The sequence below is a fragment of the Solanum lycopersicum genome, chromosome 3 (genome assembly GCF_036512215.1).
Source record: "Solanum lycopersicum chromosome 3, SLM_r2.1".
NCBI classification, from domain to species: domain Eukaryota; kingdom Viridiplantae; phylum Streptophyta; class Magnoliopsida; order Solanales; family Solanaceae; genus Solanum; species Solanum lycopersicum.
In genome coordinates this window covers 60,110,589-60,129,591 of record NC_090802.1, presented here as the reverse complement: position 1 = coordinate 60,129,591, position 19,003 = coordinate 60,110,589, and the positions used below count along the sequence as shown (strand labels likewise).

Sequence of the window (19,003 nt, the reverse complement as noted above, 5' to 3'; positions counted from 1 at the left end):
GAAGCAAAACAATGAAGATCTTTAGTAAGTTGGGATACTGATAATAAGTTGTGTTTGAACATAGGTATATGTAGAACATCTTTGAGAAGTTGGTCTTTGTCTAGTTGGCAAGTCCCTTTATGAGTGATTTGAGCTATATCACCATTAGGTAAATGAACTTGATTTTGAGAAGAAGGTTAAAGAGCAGTACTAGATGACATTAAGTCCATAGAAGAAACCATATGATGTGATGCTCCTGTATCAACAATCCAGAAATTAGTTTTAAAACCAGTTAGAAAACAATTGATAGTACCTGCCATGTTAGCTACATTTTCAGGTGACTCTTGCTTGTCAATCAATGTGAGAAGCTTCTGAAACTGATCAGCAGTGAAACCTTGTTCATGAAATTGTGGTGCACCATTCTGACGACTAGCATTGTGAGCATTATAACCATTAACATTTGGAGCATTACTAGTCCTGTATCCATTATATCCACTTTGCTCTCTATTGAAATTTCCTCCTCTGAAACCACCATTCTCTCTATCCTTATTCCTGGTGAACTTGAAATCAGGTGGATAACCAATCAACTTATAACACTTTTCTCTAGTATGTCCTTTCAGATTACAGAAATCACAATGTAGATTGAAATTCTTCTTCACTCTCATATTATTGTTAGCTCTTGAATTTATATCATTTGTACCAGCAGAATTTGAGGATTCACCTTCTTCATAACGAGAAGACACAATAGATCTTTGCTTTTGTTTAGAATCAGAACCATATCTTGACACAGCAGCTGCAGCAAGTGCAGAAGATTCACTTTCCTCATAGTGTGGTCTAGAATGAGAGCTCTGTGCGACTACATTCAAATGCGCACGTTGACTCTCCTCATGAATGATTAGAGAATATGCTTGATTTACTGAAGGGATGGATGGCATCATCAAAATTTGGCTTCTCGATTGACTGTAATTTTCATTCAATCCTCCCAAAAATTGCATGAGTTTTTGTTGCTCCAGATTATTGATAAACTCACGAGACTTATCACATGAGCACGAAGGAGGTGGAACTAGATTATTTAACTAACTATTTTCTGAGTTAGTTACTAACAACTTTATAGTCTCAACAAAACTTTTGTATGAAATTAGTTTTTACAGTGTATCACAATCAAGATCCCTAAATATTTTTGTTTTAAAAAAAGATTCCATCTATTTTTTGAAAAAGTTTATCTAACAAAAAGATCAGTTTATATTTCTTTGAGATTTTATAGAAAAGGAACCTTCGATATTTTCATTTAATATCTAAATTTAACTATATGATTTAATATATTTTTTTGTTGTAAATACAATTGTCAAAAGAAATATAGTCTATGAAAAAGTAAATTTTTTTTTTGTGCGAGTAAACAAGTTCGATATAAATAACAACAATGATTAAGATGGCTTTGTTTTTATCTAAAACTGGATAAACTTAAATGATAACGTATCTCCTTCTTAACCATAATTAAGACACTAGATTACTTAAAAATTACCTCATTAATATTTTAAATAAAAATAAGTGTCATACATATAACACTATGTTTGGATCATTGTTATCCGTTGTATTGTATTGTTACTATACCTACAATGTTTATTTTGATTGTTACTTAAAATGTATTGTACCGTAACAAAAAGTAAGCTTCTATTTTATGGAACAATCAATTTGGTGTGTTCCCATTATTACTTAATTTCCTTTTTTACCTCATATTTCAAAATATTTTTTTTCCCCTTTACCTTAATTATTTAAATCTAGTCAAACCTTTTATCCTAGAATAATTAAGTAAATTTATAAAGTACGATACAATCAAACCAAACAATTAAAATGTTACAAAACAACAAAAAAACAATACAATTTAGCCAAACATTATATTTATTATACAATACAGTAACAATAATTCAAAACATACTGATAAAATAAAAATAAAAGAAAAATGAAAAAGAAGCGAGATCCTATATTTTAGATTTGGATAACAAATTACATTTATTAATGGTTAATATATGGAGAATATGGCATCACGATTTGCTCTAAAATTCTAATACGTCTTAAACATTCTCAGTTTTGAATATTTGTCCTTATCACACTATTCCAAATCTTTCCTTATCAGCATCTCCATCTCAATTTACTAAAAAATATAATTTTTTTTTGTTATCTAACTAAACAAAATCCAAAATTTCACTTATCTATATATTAAAAAAAAATACTCATTATCCCCTTTCAATAATGGCTAAAAACTCTTTTTTCTACTTTTTTGCTTTTTTCACTCTCTTTCTTTGTAAAAATTCATGTAAAGCAACTGAAGAAATTAAAGTTTATGAGTTGAAGAAGGGTGATTTTTCTGTAAAGATCACAAATTATGGTGCTACAGTTCTTTCTGTTATACTTCCTGATAAAAATGGTAATGGCAGAATTTTTTTTTTCTTGCATTTTTATGCACTTTTAGTTTCATATCTTCTAATTAACACTCACATTTTACTACTTTTAAGGAAAATTGGATGATGTTGTTCTTGGCTATGACTCCATTGATGACTATAAGGTTAGTTTCTCTGTGGATCTAAGATTTGAAGTTTATCAGTGGCTTCATGGTCAAATATTTAGTGAACTTTGTTAGTAAATATATAGGATTTGAATTGGGAACCCTATATTTTACTTTCTGGATCTGACATTACCCTTTTTGTAAATTAACTTAAACCAAAAAAGGAAGATATATGTATAATAATTAATACATGGGTGATTTGCCGGCGTTTCATCATAGATTTTCAGAGTAATTTTTGAAAATTTGATGTTCAAATATTTTCGAGTCGTGTTTTTTTGGGTTTTCATTCACAAAACTTTAAATATTTCTGTGTTGTGTGTGTTTGATTCTTAATTTGAAGTTATTGAGTATTTGTAGAACGACACAACATATTTCGGTGGACTGATTGGAAGAGTCGCTAATCGAATTGGAGGAGCAAAATTTGAGCTGAATGGTGTGGAATATATATTACCAGCTAATGATCATGGAAACACACTCCATGGTATTTGTAATAATGCATCTTTTTGTTGTTAATTAAATAAATCTCTTTATTTTATACACTTGATTAAGATGTCGAAAATCGTGTTTAAATCAGGGGGTAGCAAAGGATTCTCTAGTGTAATATGGACTGTGGAAGATTTTGAAGAAGATAGTCATCTAACTCTTACCTACGATAGCTTTGATGGTGAACAAGGTACACATCATGCAATTTTTGCAGGAGATGATATCCAAAATGACAGTTTACTTTGTTGTGTTGTTACTGTTTTGTTTTTACTGTATGCTTTGTGCTGGTTCCTCTAGTACTTGGTATATCTCTTTTCTTCGGTGTGTTCTTTGATCTGTGTGTTACCTAAGTTGGAGGTCTTTCGTAAACAGTCTCTTTACCTCTGTGAGGTAGGGGTAGTGTTTGTATACACTCCACCCCATCTTACGAGACTGCATTATGTAAGTTGTCGTAGCAGTAGTAGATTGATCCTAGCATGTAATAGGCCAGATGAGAAGAAACTAAATCAATAGATTGTGAGCTAGGTAAAGGATCAAATGATGAGGGACATATCTACCCAACATTGAACGATAACGGATGCCCAGGCAATGCCTTTTTATCTGCCGTTTATTTTCTAGCTTGACAAATTTTGACTATCAAAATGTTGTGATACAGGATTTCCAGGTAACGTTTCTGTTGAGGTGACGTACATGTTCATTGAGACAAACAAGTTAGCCTTAATCATGCAAGCAAAGCCACACAACAAAGCCACACCAGTGAATTTAGCTTCTCATAGTTACTGGAATCTTGGTGGACACAACAGTGGCGACATTTTGTCCCAAACTATTCAGATTTTCGGGTCCAAGATTACTCCTGTTAATGATAAGCTCATCCCCAACGGAGAAATTACCCCGGTTAAGGGAACAGGCTTCGATTTCCTCCAGCCACGGACAATAGGGAGCAAGTTAAGTGAAATCCCCGGTGGATATGATATCAACTATGTGTTGGATAATACTGAGGGGAAGCATTTACGGAGGGTTGCTATTGTCGAAGAAAGCAAATCAGGTAGAAAGATGGAATTGTGGACTAATAAACCTGGTGTGCAGTTTTATACAAGTAATATGTTGGATAATGTTAAGGGAAAAGGTGGATTTGTTTACTCAAAGTATGCTGCACTTTGTTTGGAGACACAAGGCTTCCCAGATTCTGTTAATCATCCCAATTTTCCTTCCCAAATTGTGAATCCAGGGGAAACTTACAAGCACATTATGGTTTATAGGTTCACTGCCTCATAAAAACTTTAAGATTTTTCATAACAATAAAAGGTCGCTCTTAATAGTCACTTTGATTTTATATTTCACTTCTAGAATTAGACGTACTTACTTCCTATCTTTGATGGAATGTTACTGATGTTAATGATGCACCATTCTGAATTCTTTAAAGCAAATTCAACATAAATCTCGTTCATAAAATTGAGATTCATGCTCAACATACGCAGAGAACGGAGCCTCTTCAAGGCATAATATTGCAGCTACTTATTTCAAAACCCCTTCGTTTCTAACGACAAAATTAGAGTCGGGGGTCTGGGAATAGAGAATCTTTCAGTAAGGAATCCTTTCGTTAACTTCCCAACCTGAATTCGAATTCAAGATAGACAAATTTATTCATGCTAACATAAGAAGAGACATTTTTCTACTTGGCTATTGTTGCAAAAGCCACACTCACTCTATCAATGAACAATAGATAACTTTAAAGAAAAGGGAATTTTAGGAGCACAATAAACAGTGTTTTTTTTTTCCTTTCAACCAGCACACTTGCTGAAGTAACAGGACATAAACCTGAATTATCAGAAGCAACAGGAAAATAAAGAACAAAAGTTAGCAGAAAAAGCCTTAGAAACAAGCTCTAAGGCTTGGGATTCCAGTAAAATCAGCTGAATTACAAGTTCTTCTATTCAATTAGCACTTTGTGTGGTTGTCTTCTTGAAATCAATCTTGTCGACCTTGACCTCTCCATCAATGAGTTCATAAACGTAGACCACAACACGCAGGGCATCAATGTCCATGAGAACAAAGCTAGGGTTGACATCATATGTGATGCTACTGTAGGCACCAGTAGCAGATCCTGGATTTATAACCACCCCTGCTTCATGTTTGTAAGCTGTGAACTGATGGGTGTGGCCAGTCACAAGAATGTCTACGTCCAATTGCCTTTGAAGCATGGCTAATGAGTCCAAGTCACCCCATGGAACAACCTGGAGGCAAAAATACAAGTGGAAGATACCATTACTACAAAAAAGGGCGGCACGCTTGTGAAGTAAGCATACTTCTCAAATAATTCTCAAATACGTACTTAAGTCTAGAGTAAAAATTTCAAACTGGAAGACTATTTCTGAAAAATTGTATGCGAAAAGATTAAAGACAAACAATAGATGGAGATATAGTGGGTCAAAAAGTGGGGGAAGTTGAGTGACAGACCAAAATAGAGTACAAATTTTGCCCTAATATTCTTTTAAGTTAGTAGCAGAAATATTGGACAGACATGGCACTACACCTAGAGGAAAACCAACAATAAATGCAGCAGGGCTTCTTCAGCAGTATAGATAAATGCATCCAGATCTAGCAAAAATGAAACAAAACTTCAACTTCATGCTTAGCAAGAATGTTATTGCAAGTAAATTAAGTCTCTTTACAATAACATACCAACAATAGTTCCTTAGCAAGATGAATAGGTAAATTTGGTGTGAGGATTTATATAGGACGAGGCAAACATAAGAACCTGCAGCCAAGAGAGGCATATACACGCACAGAGATAGGGCAGTGTGCATGTTAATACATATGTATCTGCTACATACCATACAACTAAGTGAAGAGTACTTAGATGTTAATTTTCGCCATGACAAGAATTCAGATAACCAGAATAACCCAAATTACCTCAGTAGCTTAAAGCAGGACAGCAAGAGTAACAAAAAGATGGTGAATCAGACCTGGTGGCCATGGCACAATCCAAGCTTAAATTGACCAATCGTTAGAGTCTTAGTCTCAGGGTAACGTGTCTCCTCGTCATACTCGCCTCTAGTAATATGCAAGTCAGGACAAAGAGTCTTTAAGTAATCATGAACCTCCTGCAAATGTAAGATGGATGAGGCAGTCGATACATTTTCATAAAGAATCTACATCTTACTTGAAAGTGAAAAATTGTAGAACTTGAATATCCACACCCAATGAAGTATGCAATGGGAGCAAAAGACAAAACCAATTTGTTAAGGCGAAAGATATCACACAAACTATAGGAATGGTTATTCCTAGAAGTTTCTCAATCCAAGTTAGAAGCACAATGAGTAATTAGACCACGTTATGGAAGTAGTCTACGGATAAAACAGTACTGATGGAGTAAATGCACATGAATTTTCTAAATAAACCAAGGAGCAAGGTCTTCATTCTACAGTCATCAATGTTTACAGAAAAGATGTCTGTCAAATGGCTAATTACTCCAAATATAAGCATTAGATGACTATTCAGGCTTTCTACTTTAGATTACAAGAAAGTAGAAACAAACATAAACTGATCTCATGACACAGAACTGACAATTTGCATCTCCAATTTTTCTCTCCAGGTGCACAGGATAGAACGGTGTTATTAAAGGCGTGGTTCAAGCATGCTTAGGCAATGAAGTCAGGTACGCTGCAGACAGTGCGCTTCTCCTCGCTTAGACTGCACTTCAGTTGAGACACCAAGGCTTTCAGGAGTGGATCTTAGGAAAAACTAGCCCAGCAACTGTCTTTTAAATTGTTCGAAAAAAAGTATTTTGAATAAATAACTGAGGACTAATCCATGAGCTTTGTCTTAAAAAAGACGACACTCAAAAATAAATATAGTCGGCAAACTCTATGTCAACTCTTGAGCAATAAAAGATGAAAATGTTAGAGATTAGGAATAGGAAAGTAGAAATCTGTAGAATAAGAAGAGTGACCAGATCACAATTAGAAATCTAAAGTTGCGTATTTGAAACTGATTCTAAAATTTAAGATGGCGTTTAAATGCGATTTTCATATAATTTACTTAATTGCAGTTATTTCAATTCCTCTACCTAAATTATACATCATATGCAATTCTTCTTTTAAGTAGTTTTCTTCATCAAAGTGCTACCCTTGGTTGCGCGTAGCATTCGAAAATCCAATGTGCTCTGGCACTATTATGCGCTTTTCATTAAAGCCTTTGACAACATCGGGACGGATAATGTCACCTCTCTTATTCAACTACAGCTTCTAATAGGAGAATATCATTTTTTGGTATGAATACAAGGTTACCTTTTCTCAAAAAAATAAAAAAAAGCAAACAACATAAAATATTTTTTCCCTCATGTATAAGCAACTACAAAGCTCAACCTTAAAAGTTGAGGTTATGCAGAAGAGAGGGCAAAGAGAACTAGAACTATCAAAAAATGACTTGCAGAACAGTTCTTTTGTATTTCTTGATTTTGAAATTTGAATAGCCTAATCAAAAAGGAAGTATAAGGTTTTGGACAGTATAAAACAACGCCATAGGCACGAAATTACTAATGTCAAACTATTGGAAATAGAATTTATGAAGGAGAAAAACCAAGTCAAACCAAGCAAAATGTAAAAGAATTACTTCTAGAGGTTTATTCAATTAAAAAATTCCAGTCATATTTATATCCAACCGTGACATGGGAAAAGTGAGTTTAAACAACTACCCTACAACTAACACCTCATGTAAAAAGATTTTACATACAAGAAATAGTATACATCATCAGGTAACTTATAAAAGAAAATAACTAAATAATAAACATGAATAGGTAATAAGAGATGCAACCTTTCCACTTGTGTTATAGTTGGTGGCATATAAGTGGGAGAAATTTCCTATCCAGCAATTAATTCTTCAAATTTGTTGATTATTACCACCATGAATTCTTTCATTTCCTCAGGAAAAGAAACCTGAACTCAGTGCCTTGGGCGAAATATAAAGAAAATTATATATTCTTCTCTAATCGCTTGATTATCTAAAGCCATTCACAACACCCTTACATGCTTTCTTCCGAGAGAGTTACTCAAGACACACCCATCTCTGGTTGAAATAACCTAGCTAACATTCCCTTTCATAGCTTCCAAATTTTCTGTTATTTAGAAGTCCACATGTTACTCAATCTGAATTCTTAGCTGGAAAAGAAACCAAATCTTCTTCTGCTGAAAGAAACATATCCTCTCTAGACATACTTATCCTAATGCTTGCAATAATATCGGAAAAGTGTACCCAACATTAAACAACTATTGCACTTAGTTTTATAAAATGTACATTGATGATACAAATCTGAAGCAAATTCAACAGTCCTCAATGTCTGTCAACTTTGAATGGAGCGCAAAAAATGCAAACAAAGAAAATTCATCCTAGGGTTTTAGCTTCTTCAAAGGAAAATCTCACTCTATGGAACATAACTAATCTAGCATAGAAGCCGCTCAATCTCTCCATCAAAGTTTAATTAGCAGATTGGCAAACAAGCAATAACCCATCAAATTAGCATAAATCTCTAATTCATACTAGCGATTAGCTTTAACGATCTAATCCGAAAAACTAATACAAATTTCGATTAATATAAAGCAAGAACAAACGAACACTCACTTTAATGCATAGGTTACCAGTACAGATTACATGTTGGATCTTTCCAGGAACAAGCATAGACTTAAACTTTGCAGGAAGATCAGCCGCCCTATGCGGGATGTGAAGATCTCCCAAGGCTAAAACCAGCACCATCTCCCCTTACGAATCAACTCAACTCTATTCGAATTTGAAGCAACGATCCAGAATCTGGAACAACAAAATAGATCAAAATCAAGGAATTTGAAAATTTGCAATCAAATCGGTTTTGCCCATTAAACCCTCTCTCCCTCTTTGCTCTGTCGTTGAAAAAACTCCAGCACTGGTTTGATCGCTGAAAAACAGGGACGATACGACGCCGTTGAACCGTTTTGGCATTTTCAATTTGTTTTACAACTTTGCCCTTTTACTTCACATGAATCTCACGTGACTTCAAAAAGTCTTTTTCTTTTTCCTTTTTTTTTTTGCCTTTAGATTTATAAATTAAAGGGAAAAGAGTCAGAAATATTATTCCTACCTTTATTCTTTTCAATTTACATTGTCCCCAAATTCGTATGAAAATTGAATCTTCCAATATATATATTTTAATATGAAATGATAAACTTCAATATTAAAATGCTTTTTCGTAATTTATGTCAATATATTAAAAGAAGCCGGCTAACCTAGTTCTTGAGGAAATTTTACATATATATGTTAGCGTTTGACTATATATTTTTAAATAATTTTCGCAAGTTATTTTTCATGAAGTTTAACCATATGTTTGATCAAAGATTTTAGGAAAAATATTTGATTTTTAAAAAAATATGATATACGTTCATAAGTTCTAAAAATGACTTATAATACCCACAAATTCATACTATTATTTTATAATGAAAATGTTACGTTAAAACCATGACAACACGCATAACTAATATGATTTTTTTTATAAATAAAAAAAAGAGGATGAAAATAAAAGGAAAATATCAATCAGTGATTTGTAAAAGAAAAAACTATATTACTACATGGAATTGGAAATGACTACAAAAAACAAACTTGGATAAAATTTGTATTAAATATGTGTATAATGGTATAATTTTTGTACAAAAACTAGGAATGAAATCTAGTCCAAAAATATAAATGATATATAGTATTTTTATAAAATATAAAAGTTTGGGATAATTTTTGAAAAATTTCAAACACTAGAACAAATTCTAGTATTTTAGAGCTTGGAATGTTTCCCAAGTAATAACAAAACATATGGCCAACACTAGTTCCCAATTTTTCCCAAATATACTTTTGACCAAAGAAATCCTTAGAATATTTTATAATACATATTAACCTATAACCTTATTAACTATGACAAAAAAATTAAAACTGTATTTATTTACCGTAAATAAATTAAACTATACCTTTATTAATTAATTAGATAAAAATATTTATCATTCCATGTAATTTTCCCTTTTCTTAATGGGTTGAGGATTGGGCCGAACACTCATTTCTTCATCCAACCCGCCCCTTAAGGCTTTACTCATTAAAGTACTAACTTGACCTCAACCTGGAAGGGCCACACTTCAATGGGCCAGATTGATTTGCGGTCTAGCCTTGTTCATATCTTTATATGGCAAAGACTAATATAACTGAGTCAAAATTAGTAGCGTAACATAATCTAAGCACAAAAACATTTAACATTATTTATTAATTTCATAAAGTGGACAAGTATTGTTGTACATCTCAAATAGTTTACCGGACAACTATTATTGAGCGGAGGAAATATAAATAACAAAAAAATCTTAGTTCCACCTACTTATCACCCTTGGAATTCAGGAATTTATTTTTATATTTAACTTCATACATTCAATTTTTATATTTTTATTTTATTTTTACATATAAACTCGCTTCTTCAACTTTTGAGTCCTTTCAGATTATTATGTTGCTTCAGTTGTGATTCTTTAGAACTATCTATAAAATCAAGGTAGATTATACATGTATCTTCTTTATCGTGACAAATTCTATTTTTGATTTATATAGAACTTTACCAACATTCGCTATAATCTCTATCTTTTAAGAAAATACTTTATATGTACTGAGTAAAATGTTCAGTGTATAACAGCATGCAAACCACATAACAAATATAAATCACACTATATAAATTCTATGTAACAACTCGATTAAAATGACATTGAGAAGAGATCACAGATGACCATCCTCCACCTTTTTAGGTGTTCATTTGACACCATTCATTAAATTAAATAACAATAATTAGCTAAGTGACTGAAGTGTCAGAAACTGGTAATACTCCATAAAGAAACTATCTTTATATTAATTAAACTAATCAGATTTAATCATTTGATTAACCACTCAGATTAACATATCATAGATGAGGACAACCTTTTGGCAAGATTTCTAATTAAATTATTATTTAGTGATTGGCTTTTTGCATAACCACAAATATAGTGTACATAATTATCTCTTTAAAGTCTAAAGCACTTGAAAAATCATGTTTTTAAGTGCCGTTAAAAACTTGAAAACCTTTATTTCTTCTTTTAAGGAGTATATATAAAAGAACATTGTTTATTTATTTATTTAATACAACATTTTAGTATCTTGAAAGAATATATCTCTTGATTCCACTTAAAAATATGTACTATATACATTACTTTTTTCGAAGATATTATTTAATAGTGATCTAAAAAACATAAATGAATCTTGCCACTATATAGGCTGGTGAAGAAATTCAATGCATATAGTACACTAGTAGTTTAGGAGGTTAGCCAGTCTCTCGTAGCGTTCAATGACAATTTAACTTTTTTTAAAAAAATTCATAAGATAAATGAACTCTGTTATTATTGCGATCTAGCGATTGTTTTGTTTTTGGCTACTGCAAAAGAATAGTTACCAATGGTTTTATTCTTTTCACAGATGCCATATAATTCCACTATGGAAATACTACAAGAGAAAAAATTAATTGTTTGGACAAACTTTAATATTGGGTTATTTAGAAAATAGATTTTTTTAAAAAAAGCAGTTTTGTTGAGAAACACTTAAATATTTAATAAACAAATTTTTAAAAACACTTTTAAGCAATAATTAAAGTTTCATCAAATTTTTCTTTTTTATTAGTGCTTCTAAACAGAAATATATTTTTCTTAAAGTTCTGTTTTTTTAAAAAAAAAGTACTTATAGAGAAAACCTATTTTTATTTAGCTTTTAAAAAATAGTTCCTACTACTCTTCCCAAAACTTATTTTCTCCCAAAAATTTTACGAAACACCTTACTTTTTAAAAATAAGCATTTTTTAATTTGTTTTTGAACAAAAACAAGTTTAGCCAAATATACTAGTTAAAAATCCATTTCAATCGAAAAGTCGATTTCGTACACAAAATTCGATTTTGATTTTTTTTTTCTCATTTGGTGTATGATATTCATATTGTGTCTCGATTAAATCTGAATTCGCGCTGAGAAAGAGATAAAACGCTATCTAACGAAGGTGACTCTGTATATAAGAAGACTCGAATCCGAAACTCCCTTTTGATTAAGAATAAAGAAATAATTTCTACCGCACCAAACCCCTGTTGATAGAATTTCGATGTCTTAAATTAGTTATAATGGTAAGACGACACAATACTAGTTGTGGGTAGTGGCTAAGATCAAAATTTGTCCTTGTTGATGAGTTAGTTATTATTAGAGATATATATATGATATAGAAAAAAGTGGGGAACAACTGTTAATTTCAGAGAAATGAGGACATTACCATGTTTGGTAAAAATAACCCAAAAAATACTAGTACAACTCTTTTCATACACTTGGACTGATGTTACAATTTATGCCCATATCTGTAAAATATAATGTCAGCTAACATGTGGAATCTGGACCCTATCATTTACTACTCATATCATAATGCAAAATTTTTCCTAAACTTTGTAATACTACAAAATTCATTTGCATTCGACTATTATCATTCTTTCTAATTTAATATTTATGTCATATGAAACCAACTGCTGTAGTTTGTTTCCATTTCAACACAAAAAGTTGTATTTTTTTCACTTCACTTTTGTCAAGCTAATTAGTGTATTTTTTTTTTTTTTTACTACGTAGAAGAAGAAACTATATGTCGCTTAAGCAAATTGAATTTGTATGTGGGGTGGGGTTCTACCTCGGCCTCTCACTTTATAAGCTATTATTGATTGAATAATAAAGTGAACTGAAATTAAGATAGATTAAAATGACTTCAGTTAAAATGATTTGAGTTAATAGTTATTTCAGTTGAGCTAAAAGGATTATATATAAAAGTTTTAATTATATTTTTTCTTTTCATAATCTGATCATGTCAAATTTGACGCTCTAGTCCTTCGGGATGCTCAGTTGGTTTGGAGGGTGGTTATTCGTACACAGATGACTCGGGATCAATTTCTCCTCAATGCTTTCTGAGTCGAACCTGTCGCATAGGGTTTGTCTAGTGCAATTTACGTCTTCTGTGTGGTTTGCACACCCAAAGAAAGAAGTTGTAGCAGAGATTATAGTAACCGCAGATTATCCTGGAGTTTCAAAAAAAATTATTACTCTACATAACGATACTATGTCAAAGTAAAAAAATTATAACGTTTTCTTAAAATATTGACTCACTATGTAGTACACCTAGCTAATAATTGAACCTGACATAGATGGTTAATAATGTATATTTTTCGTTATATATTTAACTAGCAAACATAATTTGCCAATCAAAAAATTATAAATAATATTTTTTTCCTTTTTAACAACTCTTTAATGTTAGATTTTGCATATTATAGCAACTCCAAATGAATAAATATTTTAACAAGTTTAAAATTTAAATATTTATATTTATTTTTATTTTAATATTAAATTGAATCAAATAAATTAAAACGGAGGATAAGAAAGGAAACAAAGCAATAAATAGCGGAGAGAACGGGAAACACCCTCTTATACCAAAAAGAAAAAAGAAAAATCCCTGGAGAAAAGGTAAAGAGCGTTACGCGTGCGAACAACACTTACACGTTCACAAACGGCCGTTACTAGTGAACATCCCGTCACTTTCTTGCTCCGCCGTTACTGGTCCCACCCACCGCCACCACCACCTCTTTTCCGTTAAATGTCCTTCGAATTATTTTCTTTATTATTAATCAATCCAATGCAAAAAAAATAAATAAATAAAAAATAGCAGCAATTATCTTCTTTTTATTTCTCACTTACTAGCTATCAAACATTTGTTTTAAAAATTTACTATTCTTAAAACTCAGACTCAATCTATTTGTCGCCACTATCAATTCATCTCCTTTGCAAATTCCAATTTTTCTCTGTCTGTCTGAGAGAAATGAGAATAAAATAGTGAGTGAGTGAGTGAGTGAACAGCTGTCTGTATCTGAGATTCGAAACGGAAGGGTCCTCAAAGCAAAATTGTCTTTACCCACAAAACTTGCCCACTGAAACTTGATAAATACATATGCTGTTTACTGCTTTACATTAATTAGTTTCATGGGTTTCTAACTAATTCATTCCTCTCCACTTTGTTCTTTTTTTTTCTTTCCTTTTGCAAAACTCAGTAAGTTCCTTTATCTCTTGCTTCCATTTTTATATGTTGAACTTTTTGGGTTCCAATTTTTTTGCTATTCTATCTGTATGAAGTTTTGTTGATTCTGCAAGTTGGTAGACTTGAAAACCCAGAAATTCGCCTGATTTTCCCCCCCGTTTCATGAATTGCTGCTGTTAGGTTTATTTGCTGCTTTCTAGATAGAATCTCATTTGTTTTTAGTTTCAATTGAGTAAGATGGGTTTATTTTCCTTGATATAACTGTGGAGCCTTATCTATCAGGATAAGGATAGTTTGCGTCCACTTTGAAAGTTTAAACCCTTGTTACTTTGAGATTTCAAGTTAAATTTATTCACAAAAATCTAGTTTTTATTCTAAATTGAAGGGTAAAAAGTGCTCAGGTTATTAATCCATGTTCACAACTTTCAAAGTTGGATTTTTTTAAGGAATTTGTTATGCTAAGGCGTTGTCTTTCTCTTGTAATTTTAAAAATTGTTTGGAGCCTGCTGGCGGCTGATACTTGAATAATTAGCTTGTAAGAAAATCAAACGAAGTTTTATTATTTAGTCGGAGATCTCTTTAGTTGGATGTTTCAAGTTGTAAGAACATTCAAATACTTCCACAAACTGTGAAATAGGGAAGTGTTTTAACCGGAGAATGTCTTAATTTACAACTTTATGATGATAAATACATCATCTTTTCTGTGTTATATGCTTGCATTGTGAACTGTTGAGTTAAATAGCTCTGAGTCGTGGAGGATATGTGTTACCTGAATTCAATCTGTTGATAATCCAATGCAAGAAAGTAGTTACATTGAGAAAAGAAGAGGCAAATGGGGGGACGAAGTTTATTTGGTGTGGAATATATTTGCCAAAGTAGGGAAAAGCTTCTCATGGAAGCATCCTGCATCACATGTTTTCCCATTGAAAACTGTTTGTAGCGATTATAAGTGTTTACACAGTAAGAAAACTCACGATAGGTGGTTATGTTTTCTGTCTTTCTTTCTTAATGAATCCAAACTCATCCATGGTGGTAATCCTTTTACCCTTTTCTCTTCCCACAGAATCCCCTAATTCGATGTCCTAAAGGAGTAAAACCTGCTGATTCTATGCCCTCGCATTTTGTAATGTTATGGCCTTCAGTTATACTAGGTTTTAAGTGACCAGGATCTCCAATAGTGATGTCTAAGCTCATTAATAATTGTTTTTGTGAACAATTTTTGAATTCACTTTCATCTATTTTTCTTTGTTTTGAAGGACCATAACTCTTTTTGTTTTACTTCCATGTTTTTATGTTGATCACTTATTATATATCTGTAGGAATACTATATGCTTGCTTTGTCTAGTGTTTGGAGACATTAAAGATTACTGTTCAGTTAATTGATGTTTGCACTCTATTGAAAGATGTTGTGCTTGTAGATGTGGTATTCTTACTGGAATATCTACAAAATTTAAATTCTGATCTTATAATTTGGCATAATTTTTTAAGGACAATATCTTTGGCTTTGGTTTTGCAGGTTAGGTGTGTTTGTCCGACCCCTGTGCATATCAAGCGTCATGTTGGAGGAATCGTATCATGTTTCAAGGGACTTGCCTTGTGCGTGCGAGCAAGCGAGCAAGTGGATATACTATGCTTTCCAAGTTATTGAACACTCAAAGGGAAAGCGTCCTTTGGAGGATGTAGCAGACACTGGTTTGAGGAAGTCATCCAAGCTGCTTGATGACCAAGAGAAGGAAGAAGCCATGCAGTGCCTTCACGATCTTTCGCTCTGTCAAGAAGAACACTCAGATAAGCAGAAGAATAGTGGCACTCACTCTGATTCAAGCTCTTTAATCCACCAAATTGGGCGAGACCTTTCAGTAAATTGCCTGCTTCATTGCTCAAGGTCAGATTACGGGTCAATTGCTTCATTGAACCAGAGCTTTAGGTCTTTAATTCAGAGTGGAGAACTGTATAGGCTGAGGAGACAAATGGGTATTGTAGAACATTGGGTTTATTTCTCTTGCAACCTCCTTGAGTGGGAGGCCTTTGATCCCATTCGCTCTAGGTGGATGCATTTGCCGGCGATGACATCAAATGAATGCTTCATGTGTTCTGACAAGGAATCACTGGCAGTTGGTACTGAACTTCTTGTATTTGGAAAGGCAATAGAGTCTCATGTCATCTACAAATACAGCATCCTGACCAACTCATGGTCATCGGGTATGAAGACAAACACACCTAGGTGCCTTTTTGGCTCTGGAAGCCTCGGGGAAATTGCAATTGTAGCAGGCGGTTGTGACTCAAGGGGCAATATACTAAGCTCTGCTGAGCTTTATAATTCAGAAACAGGAACATGGGAGACTCTGCCAAGCATGAATAAACCAAGAAAATTGTGTTCTGGAGTATTCTTGGATGGGAAGTTCCATATAATTGGTGGGGTTGGTGTTGGCAATTTAAATGTACTTACTTGTGGTGAAGTGTATGATTTCAAAGCAAGGTCTTGGACAGAGGTACCTGATATGTTCCCAGCACGTAACAGAGGAGCTGTAGCTAATGATGCTCCTGCAATAGCTAAGGCACCTCCACTCTTAGCAGTTGTGAAGAATGAGTTATATGCTGCTTATTATGCTGAAAATGAAGTTTGGAAATATGATAAGCAAAGAAACTTATGGATTACTATAGGAAGATTGCCGGAACAGGCGACCTCTATGAATGGTTGGGGGCTAGCATTTAGGGCATGTGGAGATCAGCTCATTGTTATTGGAGGACCTAGGGCGTTAAATGGGCGATTCATTGAGATTAATTCTTGGGAACCAACAGAAGGTGCACCAAATTGGAATTTGTTAGGGAGAAAACATTCAGGAAGTTTTGTTTATAATTGTGCAGTGATGGGTTGCTAAGGTGTCTTATTTTGGTTAGGTGTACTAAAATCTGTATGATCTCCTCTCTTCATACAGATTCTCAAACTCACTTGTTTACTTTTTGATCTTTTGGCTGGAAAATTGTATCATTATCAATTGGTTAATGCGGAATATTCATAATGTGTAGAAGTGACATACAGCAATAAGTTGAAGCAGAGGTAAGGTTCTAGTTTGCCATGAAGATTTGATATATGACTGCAAACAGAATTGAATCAGTGTTGTAAATTGATAATTTGAATTTCATATATATTTTCAGTTTTTCTTTCTTCCGTGAAGCTGTTCACTTTGAGCTTATGTATTATATTTCCTCCTTTCTAGCATTTTATGCATGCAATATAATGTTTTTTTTTGGTAGATTTGTCTTATCATGTATTCTTATTGTTTGCCTTGTATTATGCTGCTCATAAAATGCCATAGTGGTTCGTCACTTCTGTCTCAGAATGGTGTTAGAGCTGTTGTTAATGGGCATTTATGTGTTATAATGTCACATGCACCTTTGATTTCTTATCCTGCTTTATGATAGAGTTTGTCTATCAGGGAATTTTTTTTGGACAAAGTTATCTGACACTTGCAATGATGGGACGAGGGAGACGACACATATGTTGTGGAATTAGTCAAGTGTGCAAGTTATATATGTAATTTGCCCCGCCCGAGGAGTCTAATGGAGTTTAAGAAGGTTTAAACAAGTGTTTGTATATGTTTTTTAATGTGTTCTTATTTTTTGTGTTGTTTTTCTTTATCTACCGTACTGCCTGCTTCATTAAATGTTGTCCGTCTATATTCTATTAAAGGAGCTGATTTACATCCTTGTCTGACAGTTGGCTCAGTCACCTGCTCAGTTGTGCCCTTGAATTGAACTGATGAGGTTAGAATAACTCGACTCATATTTATTTTTTGTAAAAAAAAAACAACCTCTGCAAATTCACGTCCCCTCTATAATATAGTAAAGAGAGTGAACGAGTCAATTCCCCAAATGGTCACTCAAGTTAAAGAGAATTGGTTAAAATATCATTTATGTTTCATTTAGGACTAAAATATCAACCAACTATCACTATTTTTTCTCCAAATATACCCGACAATTCAAAAGCATCACTCTCTCCTAGTTGGCATGACATGTCATGAAAGTTTTTTTTAATAATAGACTGAATTAATTCATTAAACTCATTCAACTAAAATAATGGTCACATGTTTTAAATTTTTTAAATTAATTTATTAAGAATAAATTTTCATACTTAAAATTCTTTATCATAATTAAACTTTTTATTTTTTTAGTCATGCAGAATGCGTTTTAAACGTACTATAATCTCATCAATTTTAAATACTTATAGACACATACATTCAAAAATATTGATATACAAATCACTCATGAATGATAATTTAATTCAATTGATCATAAATTGTATAATAAGTCAATAAAATTAAAGGTCGATTATATTAAAAAATAATTATTTGGATGCTTTGAAATCCATATATACTTACAATATCTTTTTAACAATAAAATAGTAAGTGATTTTGATCTTTATTTATCAGTATATTAATCTCATATAATATGTATACTATCAAATTGAATAAGTAAATTCAATTAATTATTATTTTATTTATTGATGTTTTATTGTATGAAAAGTTATAATGTAATATAATATAGAATAAAAGAATTAAAAAAAGTTATATAATAATTTTCTCTTTCTTACCAATTTTTTTGTCAACCTTACAAATTTATCTAAATACTTTTATTTAAAAAATTGTTTAAAATTTTCAAATAATTTAGTTAGGAATTTTAAAATTATCAGATAATAAGTGCACACAGAGGTTTTTCATTGAATTTTATTTGGTGACAAAATATAAAGTTATTAGATTTTTAAAAATTACTTTTTTTATAATCTTCATAAATTCTCATTAATTTATATATTTATTCAGAGACATAAGTTTGATGAATTAAATAGGTCTAGTAATTTT

General features: G+C 32.3%; 3 protein-coding genes across 3 annotated transcripts; 2 read left to right on the top strand and 1 right to left on the bottom strand.

Moving 5' to 3' along the window:
* The first annotated feature begins 2,140 nt into the window (after window positions 1-2,140).
* On the top strand, window positions 2,141-4,347 carry LOC101249166 (uncharacterized). The gene is made up of 5 exons (XM_004236153.5): window positions 2,141-2,404; window positions 2,493-2,542; window positions 2,900-3,023; window positions 3,117-3,215; window positions 3,681-4,347. Exons 1-5 carry the CDS (start codon window positions 2,230-2,232, stop codon window positions 4,298-4,300), a joined length of 1,068 nt encoding a protein of 355 aa, XP_004236201.1. The 5' UTR covers window positions 2,141-2,229; the 3' UTR covers window positions 4,301-4,347.
* Window positions 4,348-4,769: 422 nt separating this feature from the next.
* Window positions 4,770-8,998, bottom strand: LOC101249720 (vacuolar protein sorting-associated protein 29). The gene is made up of 3 exons (XM_004236155.5): window positions 8,645-8,998; window positions 5,992-6,129; window positions 4,770-5,259 (listed from the first exon to the last, which is right to left on the bottom strand). The coding sequence occupies exons 1-3, from the start codon at window positions 8,774-8,776 to the stop codon at window positions 4,960-4,962; spliced, it is 570 nt and encodes a 189-aa protein (XP_004236203.1). The 5' UTR covers window positions 8,777-8,998; the 3' UTR covers window positions 4,770-4,959.
* A 4,739-nt stretch (window positions 8,999-13,737) lies between these two features.
* Window positions 13,738-17,316, top strand: LOC101249448 (F-box/kelch-repeat protein At1g74510). Its single transcript, XM_004236154.4, has 2 exons — window positions 13,738-14,156; window positions 15,661-17,316. The coding sequence occupies exon 2, from the start codon at window positions 15,701-15,703 to the stop codon at window positions 17,024-17,026; it is 1,326 nt and encodes a 441-aa protein (XP_004236202.1). The 5' UTR covers window positions 13,738-14,156; window positions 15,661-15,700; the 3' UTR covers window positions 17,027-17,316.
* The last annotated feature ends 1,687 nt before the right edge of the window (window positions 17,317-19,003 follow it).

What these genes read in the sequence shown, in the direction of transcription:
- LOC101249166 (XM_004236153.5), top strand. Translation starts at nt 2,230, where the DNA reads ATGGCTAAAAACTCTTTTTTCTACTTTTTTGCTTTTTTCACTCTCTTT. An exon ending in ACTCCATTGATGACTATAAG is followed by an intron (nt 2,543 to 2,899) that starts GTTAGTTTCTCT and finishes GAGTATTTGTAG; the next exon opens with AACGACACAACATATTTCGG. An exon ending in TCATGGAAACACACTCCATG is followed by an intron (nt 3,024 to 3,116) that starts GTATTTGTAATA and finishes TGTTTAAATCAG; the next exon opens with GGGGTAGCAAAGGATTCTCT.
- LOC101249720 (XM_004236155.5), bottom strand. Translation starts at nt 8,776, where the DNA reads ATGGTGCTGGTTTTAGCCTTGGGAGATCTTCACATCCCGCATAGGGCG. An exon ending in CTGGTAACCTATGCATTAAA is followed by an intron (nt 6,130 to 8,644) that starts GTGAGTGTTCGT and finishes TTACATTTGCAG; the next exon opens with GAGGTTCATGATTACTTAAA. An exon ending in GATTGTGCCATGGCCACCAG is followed by an intron (nt 5,260 to 5,991) that starts GTCTGATTCACC and finishes TTTTGCCTCCAG; the next exon opens with GTTGTTCCATGGGGTGACTT.
- LOC101249448 (XM_004236154.4), top strand. Translation starts at nt 15,701, where the DNA reads ATGTTGGAGGAATCGTATCATGTTTCAAGGGACTTGCCTTGTGCGTGC.